Raw genomic sequence first — 9,452 nt, 5'->3', positions numbered from 1 at the left:
GTTTGTTTTTCCAACAGCTTAAAACCAGCAATAAAAAAAAAAAGTAAAATATAAATTTTTCTTTTTATTTAGAATTAAAAGCAAATAACTTCAGTATCACAAACACAATATTAAACCTCAAGAAATGTAACTGCTGGAATTTGGAAGGGAAGAGAAATTTATTTGCACAACCACAACATGAGCACAAAATCCAGAGGGGGAGGGAGAAAAAAAAAGGAGGGGGGAAAAAGGGGAGGAAGGAGGGGGGGGGAAAAGGGGAGGAAGGAGGGGGGGAAAAAGGGGAGGAAGGAGGGGGGGAAAAAGGGGAGGAAGGAGGGGGGGAAAAAGGGGAGGAAGGAGGGGGGGAAAAAGGGGAGGAAGGAGGGGGGGAAAAAGGGGAGGAAGGAGGGGGGGAAAAAGGGGAGGAAGGAGGGGGGGAAAAAGGGGAGGAAGGAGGGGGGGAAAAAGGGGAGGAAGGAGGGGGGGAAAAAGGGGAGGAAGGAGGGGGGGAAAAAGGGGAGGAAGGAGGGGGGGAAAAAGGGGAGGAAGGAGGGGGGGAAAAAGGGGAGGAAGGAGGGGGGGAAAAAGGGGAGGAAGGAGGGGGGGAAAAAGGGGAGGAAGGAGGGGGGGGAAAAGGGGAGGAAGGAGGGGGGGGAAAAGGGGAGGAAGGAGGGGGGGGAAAAGGGGAGGAAGGAGGGGGGGGAAAAGGGGAGGAAGGAGGGGGGAAAAAGGGGAGGAAGGAGGGGGGGAAAAAGGGGAGGAAGGAGGGGGGGAAAAAGGGGAGGAAGGAGGGGGGGAAAAAGGGGAGGAAGGAGGGGGGGAAAAAGGGGAGGAAGGAGGGGGGGAAAAAGGGGAGGAAGGAGGGGAAACTAAAGATGTGGGAAGTGAACTTTTTCAACACCTCATCAGCAGAGCAGCTGGGTCACAAGGTTTGATAGAGAGTGAAGCTAGAGACTGGGATAGATGTCGACAAAACTCTTTGATAAGACACCAAGAAAGCTGTAAAGAGGCAAACATTGCAAATTTAGTCTTCTTCTGCTGAGTCTCTCTCAAATGTGTAGGCCATGAAGCAAGCATCTGGTCTCTTGGGGACAAGGGGATGCCCTGGTCTCACAATCTCAAAGCCCAAAAAGCTGAAAGTCCGGAGCAATGCAGCTGCAAAAGAGAAGAAAAACCCCAGAGGTGGTTGGAGGAGCTCAGGAGCAGCCAGCAGCACCCCGAGGGCAGAGGCCTCCTGGAGTGAAACCTACCTCTGTCATCTCTGTTCTTGTGGAAACAAATGAAGACGTGGTCAACACGAAGCTGTTCTTCAGCAAACTCCAGAAGAACTGCAAAACTGGCAGAGGAGGCAGCAGGGTGAGCAGGGCACTGCCAGGCCCCTCCTGCACCCTGCCAGCAAGGCCCCAGGAGCCCAGCTGGATGCAGACTTGGAGGCACAAGAGGTCAGTGGGGAGAGGCTTGAGCCAACAGCAGATCCCCCAAGCCCCCAGGTTGCTCAGGGAGGTGGTGGAAGCCTCAAGCCCTGGAGGTTTCTAAGGCCAGGCTGGATGTGGCTCTGAGCAACCTGACCCAGTGTGAGGTGTCCCTGCCCATGGCAGGGGGGTTGGGACCGGATGAGCCTTGAGGTCCCTTCCAACCCTGACAATTCTGGATTTTAAGTTGAGGCCTGAGCAGAGGGCTGGAGAACCTCCCCTATGGGGACAGGCTGGGAGAGTTGTGGTTGTTCAGCCTGGAAAAGGTTCCAGTGAGACCTTAGAGCAGCCTGAAGGGGCTCCAGGAGAGCTGGGGAGGAACTCTGGACAAGGGCTGGGAGCAACAGGACCAGGGGCAATGGCTTGGAGCTGGGTGAGGGGAGATTGAGACTGGGGATGAGGAAGAAATTCTTGAGAGTGAGGGTGGGGAGACACTGGAACAGGCTGCCCAGGGAGGCTGTGGATGTCCCTTCCCTGGGGGTGTTGAAGGCCAGGCTGGATGAAGCCTTGAGCAGCCTGGGCTGGTAGAGGTGTCCCTGCCCATGGCAGGGGGCTGGAGTTGGATGATCTTCAAGATCCCTCCCAAACCATTCCATGAACTTTTGGTAGTAGAACTACTTTGGGGCAGGAAGCAGAGCCAGGCTCTGCTCACTGGTGTCCTGTGACAGCACAAGGGGCACTGGGCACAAACTGGACCCCAGGAGGTGCCATCTGGGCAGGAGGAGAAACTTCTTTGGTATGAGGCTGCTGGAGGCCTGCAGCAGCTGCCCAGAGAGGTTGTGGAGTCTCCTTCTGTGCAGAGCTTCCAACCCCCCCTGGGCACTGTGCTCCTGGGCAAGCTGCTGTGGGTGCCCTGCTTGAGCAGGGGGGTTGGAGTGGGTGATCCCCAGGGGTCCCTTCCAGCCCCTCCACGCTGGGATCCTGAGGTTCCCTGCACCCACCTGTCCTTGCTCCCTTCAGGCAGAGCACCACTGGGGATTTCTATGTAGAGGTTGTTGCTGTTCAGCACTGCTCTCCAGCTGATGTGTTTGGCATCTGTGAGCCTTGACTGGACGTTGAGGACTCTGGTCCTGCTGTTGGATGGCAGTTCCTCTGTTACCTTCAGCCGATTATCCTGCAGCAGGGGCACACAGCACAGTCACTTCCCCTTCCCCCTGCAGCAGCCCCAAGGAAGCTCCCCCAGGGGCAAGCTGCTGCTGCTTCATACTCACCGAATAAAATAAATTAGCTGAAAGATTGTGATCCCTCTGACTATTCCCTCGCCCACCTGGGATCTTCAGGGGTGGGTGAGGGACATCAGGAGCACCACCGAGGCCCCGGACCCAGGTTACTACAGCAATGGAAGGGAACCCTGGAACTGGAAAGGGATCGGAGTTAGAGAGGCCGAGAGGTTAGGCAAAGCCCTGGGAAGCCTGGGCTTAAACAGCTCTGCCTGCCCCCTGCCCCCTAACCAAGGGGGCAAGAAAAGGAGCGGGGATGGGAGCAGTGCCCTGTGCCCAGGCCCACAGGGCTCAGCAAGCTGCTGCAGGGGTCAGAGGGCAAGACCAAACCTGGGTGGGGAGGGAAACCACTCTGGGCCTGAGCTGAGCACCCCAAGCTGCACCAGGGCCTGAGCTGAGCACCCCAAGCTGCACCAGGGCCTGAGCTGAGCACCCCAAGCTGCACCAGGGCCTGAGCTGAGCACCCCAAGCTCCACCAGGGCCTGAGCTGAGCACCCCAAGCTGCACCAGGGCCTGAGCTGAGCACCCCAAGCTCCACCAGGGCTCCAGCTGAGCACCCCAAGCTCCACCAGGGCTCCAGCTGAGCACCCCAAGCTGCACCAGGGCTCCAGCTGAGCACCCAAGGCTCCACCAGGGCTCCAGCTGAGCACCCCAAGCTCCACCAGGGCTCCAGCTGAGCACCCCAAGCTGCACCAGGGCTCCAGCTGAGCACCCAAGGCTCCACCAGGGCTCCAGCTGAGCACCCCAAGCTGCACCAGGGCCTGAGCTGAGCACCCCAAGCTGCACCAGGGCCTGAGCTGAGCACCCCAAGCTCCACCAGGGCCTGAGCTGAGCACCCCAAGCTGCACCAGGGCTCCAGCTGAGCACCCCAAGCTGCACCAGGGCTCCAGCTGAGCACCCCAAGCTGCACCAGGGCCTGAGCTGAGCACCCCAAGCTCCACCAGGGCTCCAGCTGAGCACCCCAAGCTCCACCAGGGCTCCAGATGAGCACCCCAAGCTCCACCAGGGCTCCAGCTGAGCACCCCAAGCTCCACCAGGGCTCCAGCTGAGCACCCCAAGCTCCACCAGGGCTCCAGCTGAGCACCCCAAGCTCCACCAGGGCTCCAGCTGAGCACCCCAAGCTCCACCAGGGCCTGAGCTGAGCACCCCAAGCTCCACCAGGGCCTGAGCTGAGCACCCCAAGCTGCACCAGGGCTCCAGATGAGCACCCCAAGCTCCACCAGGGCCTGAGCTGAGCACCCCAAGCTCTACCAGGGCCTGAGCTGAGCACCCCAAGCTCCACCAGGGCTCCAGCTGAGCACCCCAAGCTCCACCAGGGCTCCAGCTGAGCACCCCAAGCTCCACCAGGGCTCCAGCTGAGCACCCCAAGCTCCACCAGGGCCTCAGCTGAGCACCCCAAGCTCCACCAGGGCTCCAGCTGAGCACCCCAAGCTCCACCAGGGCTCCAGCTGAGCACCCCAAGCTCCACCAGGGCTCCAGCTGAGCACCCCAAGCTCCACCAGGGCTCCAGCTGAGCACCCCAAGCTCCACCAGGGCTCCAGATGAGCACCCCAAGCTCCACCAGGGCTCCAGCTGAGCACCCCAAGCTGCACCAGGGCCTGAGCTGAGCACCCAAGGCTCCACCAGGGCTCCAGATGAGCACCCCAAGCTGCACCAGGGCTCCAGCTGAGCACCCCAAGCTGCACCAGGGCTCCAGCTGAGCACCCCAAGCTGCACCAGGGCTCCAGCTGAGCACCCCAAGCTGCACCAGGGCTCCAGCTGAGCACCCCAAGCTGCACCAGGGCTCCAGCTGAGCACCCCAAGCTGCACCAGGGCTCCAGCTGAGCACCCCAAGCTGCACCAGGGCTCCAGCTGAGCACCCCAAGCTGCACCAGGGCTCCAGCTGAGCACCCAAGGCTCCACCAGGGCTCCAGCTGAGCACCCCAAGCTGCACCAGGGCTCCAGCTGAGCACCCCAAGCTCCACCAGGGCTCCAGCTGAGCACCCCAAGCTCCACCAGGGCTCCAGATGAGCACCCAAGGCTCCACCAGGGCTCCAGATGAGCACCCCAAGCTGCACCAGGGCTCCAGATGAGCACCCAAGGCTCCACCAGGGCTCCAGATGAGCACCCAAGGCTCCACCAGGGCTCCAGATGAGCACCCAAGGCTCCACCAGGGCTCCAGATGAGCACCCAAGGCTCCACCAGGGCTCCAGATGAGCACCCAAGGCTCCACCAGGGCTCCAGATGAGCACCCAAGGCTCCACCAGGGCTCCAGATGAGCACCCAAGGCTCCACCAGGGCTCCAGCTGAGCACCCCAAGCTCCACCAGGGCTCCAGATGAGCACCCAAGGCTCCACCAGGGCTCCAGATGAGCACCCAAGGCTCCACCAGGGCTCCAGATGAGCACCCAAGCTCCACCAGGGCTCCAGATGAGCACCCCAAGCTGCACCAGGGCTCCAGATGAGCACCCCAAGCTCCACCAGGGCTCCAGATGAGCACCCCAAGCTCCACCAGGGCTCCAGATGAGCACCCCAAGCTGCACCAGGGCTCCAGCTGAGCACCCAAGGCTCCACCAGGGCTCCAGCTGAGCACCCAAGGCTCCACCAGGGCTCCAGCTGAGCACCCAAGGCTCCACCAGGGCTCCAGCTGAGCACCCAAGGCTCCACCAGGGCTCCAGCTGAGCACCCCAAGCTGCACCAGGGCTCCAGCTGATCTCAGGACAACAATCACCCTGCTCTCACAGGTGCAGGATCCCATTTTCTGCCCATCTTGCTGTCCTTAAGTCAGCAGGAGCAGAGCAACCCAAGGATCATTTTCCTCCCTGTGGTACATGGCCCTGAATTACCTTAGACCTTCCCATCAGCACTCTTGGCTGGAGGTCAGCAAATGCCAGGGGACAGCCTCAGAGCCATCACTACCTCAAGCATGGAGGAGATGACCTCTGAGGACCCTTCCAATCGAAGCCATTTCTGTGACTTTTCACCACACTCAAGAAGGCAAAGAAGAAAAGAGGATTTGGGTTTTTTTTTTTGATTTTTTAACCTCAGGACCACAGCTGAGGAGCTGAAAAAAAATAAATCACAGACTGGGAGGGACCTTAGGTTGGAAGAGACCTCTCCTGCTGCTGCTCTTATGGCGCTCAGCTCAATTCAGAGCATTTAAAGATGGGAAAGAGAAGGAAAAAAACAAATCCTGTTTCTTGTATGAAGGCAAAGTTTTAACCCTCACCCCCCCCCGACCCCGCTGAAGAGAAAGGAGGCTGCCAGTGTGTGCCCTGAGCTTGAAGCAGTGCTGGCCCCTCCCTCTGCACCATCCTTCACCCTGCAGGCTCACTCCTCAGTTGCGTCATCTCAGCAGATGCAGCAAGCGAGGCCCTTAGGGAAATTTGCACAATCCTGTCCTGCCTCTGAGTGCCAGCAGCCATTTGCAAGAAAAAAAGAACAACAACCACCCCAAAAATCAGAATAAACAGAGACAAAAATAAGCCACCATTTTGCACAGATTCCCGCCAGCTTTAGCCTGGCTTTTTTTTTTTTTTTTTCCCCTCCTCTTTCCCCCCAACCCCTCCTTGCTTTGTTTTTTTTGTTTGGTTTTTTTTGTTTTTTTCAAGGAGCTTGCAAATTTGTGCTGGGGAAAAAAAAAAATGAAGTCCATCTTAAAGGTCAAATATTCTACCCTGGGAGGCGTTAGGCTGGCGAAGTTTGGTTGAAAAAGGTTTAAATGAGGGCAATCTGGATTCCATGAGGGGCCAAGCTATGGTTTTAGGCTCTCTGGAAGAGATCTGAGGGCTGCTTCTCCTCTCTCAGAGCTGCACATTCCTCACTAGCCTCACAATCACAGCTCTGAGCATGCACAGCACTCAATCCTTTCCCCATTTCTCCTTTTCCTCCAGGGAAGGCAGTGGAGAACCAAAGCTGCCTAAGCTCTGAACAGATTTTGGAGTGATGTGTGTCTGTGCATTTACTACTTTTTTTTTTTGGGGGGGGGAGAGGGGAATAACCTTTAAACAGCAGACAGCTAGAAAAACGACTCTCTAAACACAATTCCTGCCCTACACGGGAGGGCTAATCGTGGCTTCCTTCACACACAGCAGACTGATGTCCCACACAGCCATCATTTTACACCCTGATGCAGCTATTTTTCTTCCCTCCCAGCACCTGCCAGGGCTATTTAATCTTTTGGCTGGGTTTTAACAACTCTCCTAACACCCTTCGTGTTCTGCTTCAGGCTCGGCACCCTCGATTAGTTTTTCAAGGCTATCTACGACTACATAAGGAGATAACACCCTGCAATCCTTTGCCATCCTTGCCTGTTTGTTGGTTGTTTTGGGGTTTTTGTTTTTTTTTTTTTTTTTTCATTCTCCTGGTAGGAACAAAGGTACCCCCAGGCCCTGCTTCCAGCCCGGCTCTTGTCTCCAGGTGCCCTCCAGCACGTCCCCTGGGCTGGGGAGCGCTCAGGCAGCAGCCGCCCGCCCGCCGGAGCCGGGGAGCGCTGCTGGAGGCTTCCTCCCACGGTTCTGACAACTCCAGAGGCGGCTCCCGGAGGGCAGGCGGCAGCGAACGTGGCAGGGGCGGGAGGCAGCGTGGGGGTGAGGCGACCCCAGGGGGCAGCGGCTCGCCCGGGGGACGTACGGAGGTGGTGGGGTCGCGGGGGTGCAGCCACCGCTACAGCGGGCAGGTAGGTCAAAAAAAAAAAACCCTCTGTTCCCCCCCTTCCCTCCCCTTTCTGTCTGCGGGGGCCAAGCTCAGGCCGCAGCAGGGGGAGGAGAGGAGGCCAGGCCGCAGCGCCCAGCGCTGAGGAGGAGGCGCGGCCGCCCCTCCTCCACCCGCCACGGAGCTCCCCTCCCCCTGGCCACGGGGGGGGCGAGCGGCGCTTGAGGGACGAGGAGGACGAGGAAGAGGAGTATCAGGACTGGCCCTTGAGGAAAAAGGAGGACGCGGCGAGCGCCCAGCGGTGCGAAGGCTGAGGGAGGCCCCGGCCCCTCACCTGCTCTGTCCGGTACTGAGGCTCAGCACAGCGGGCATGATGGTGCTTTTATTCCCCTCTTTCTCTCTAGCGAAGCAGTGACTGTTGAGTATCCGCTGCAGGGAGGATTTCACCATCCGGCCGCTCTGGTCCGAACCCCGAAACCCTCCGCCGCCTCCCGCCGGCCGCTCTCCAGGCGCTGCTACACAAAATGGCACCCCGGCTGCAGTGGGTCCTTATATACCCTCCCCGGCCACGCCTCCTAGCAACAGCCCCGCCCCACCGGGCGGCCCCCGCCCCCCACCGGCGCAGGGCGAGCGGCCCGCTTGTCACTTAGAAAAATCTCGCTTTCCATTGGTTGAAAGGAGAGCGGGAGGCGGATCACCGAACTATTTCCCTATTGGCTAGCAGCATGAGAAGGTTCAGCATTGGTTAGAAGAGCCTAGAGACGAGGAGGGGGAGAATAGAGATTCCTGGTTGGCTACTCGCGCTGCAGATGGGCAGGGCTTGGCGGTGTTCGGCCGGGAGGCTTCGGCGCCGCTCCTCAGCGCTCACTTCCCCGACAGCCGCCGGTTCGAGTCCCGCGTCCGCAGCCCCGCCTGGCTGAGGTAAACTACGACGCAGGGGAGGGGCCAAGCCCGGCTTCGCGCATGCGCCCTGCGAGAGGAGGAGTGGGGAGGCGAGGGGCGCCCGGGGGGCACGGAGGGGTCGGGGTCTGTGTACGGGCTGGGCACCGCCGGAGGCAGCGGAGGGGCGGCCGCGGGGTCTCCTATGGGGAGCCCTGCACCGGGGAGCGTCAGCACCCTCCAGGCTGTCACCAGAGCCGTAAGGGTCCCCTGTGGGGATGGGCTGAGGTCGTGACCCGATTTGGGGCTGTGGCTGTGCTCCCACCTTTGATGCAACCTTTCCCTCGTCCCACCTTTTGCATTCATCCCCCGAGCTTTCCCCTCGTCCCCTCGCCGGCGTTGCCCTCGTCCCCAGTTTGCCTTGGCTCTGAGATTCCTTCACCTTTCCGTTTTCCCTTGGCTCCAAGTCTCATCTCCTCGTTTCCCTCCCGTGTGCAGTAATTTATAGCTGTGATTGCCTGGGGAACGGCTGGGGGTGATCTCTTAACTGGGACACAGCTCTGAGCTGCACCTGGGTGAGGTCCTCAATAACTCCTGGTGATGTAGATGGAAGAAGTTGAGCTGCATCCCACTATCAGCCATCCAGGAACAGTCCTGGGCAGCCCAGGGCTCTGCTTTTCATCCCCTGCATGGAGTTGGGAAGTCTGAACCTTGGGGAACGTGGTTGGGTCTCTCTGCAGCCCCACAGCAAGACCAAGGTCTGGAGGAAAGGATGAGGATTGAAAATTCACTGAATGGTTTGGGTTGGCAAAGCCCTCTAGGATCATCCACTCCAACCCTCAACCCGACCCCAACTGCCATGGCCACAGGTTTCTGGAACCCCTTCAGGGATGGGGACTCCACCACCTCCCTGGGCAGCCTGTGCCAGTCCCAGGCCACTCTTGCAGCAAAGAGTTTTGAATTGATGCTTTTCTGTGAACAAACTGCACCCAGGTCTGGTGTCCCCAGCATGAGAAGGACACAGAGCTGCTGGAGAGAGTCCAGAGGAGGCCACAGAGATGATCCAAGGGCTGGAGCAGCTCTGCTGTGAGCACAGGCTGAGGGAGCTGGGGGTGTGCAGCCTGGAGAGGAGAAGCTCCAGGGGGACCTCAGAGCTGCCTGCCAGGACCTGCAGGGATCCTGCAGGAAGGCTGCAGAGAGACTTTTGCTGAGGGTGTCTAGAGACAGGAAAAGGGGGAATGGTTTGGAGCTGAGGCAGAGCAGGGTCAGAC

General features: G+C 59.3%; 1 protein-coding gene across 1 annotated transcript; it reads right to left on the bottom strand.

Moving 5' to 3' along the window:
- Nucleotides 1-704: 704 nt before the first annotated feature.
- Nucleotides 705-7,806, bottom strand: OAZ1 (ornithine decarboxylase antizyme 1). The gene is given in 6 exon segments (XM_054396092.1): nt 705-1,134; nt 1,230-1,315; nt 2,393-2,565; nt 2,663-2,749; nt 2,751-2,808; nt 7,637-7,806. Coding segments are annotated over 6 exon segments (651 nt in total). The 5' UTR covers nt 7,753-7,806; the 3' UTR covers nt 705-1,003.
- Between the last annotated feature and the right edge of the window lie 1,646 nt (nt 7,807-9,452).

Source organism: Indicator indicator, chromosome 36 (genome assembly GCF_027791375.1).
Source record: "Indicator indicator isolate 239-I01 chromosome 36, UM_Iind_1.1, whole genome shotgun sequence".
Classification (NCBI taxonomy): Eukaryota; Metazoa; Chordata; class Aves; order Piciformes; family Indicatoridae; genus Indicator; species Indicator indicator.
Note: the sequence above shows the minus strand (reverse complement) of the source record. Positions and strands in the feature narration are given on the sequence as shown.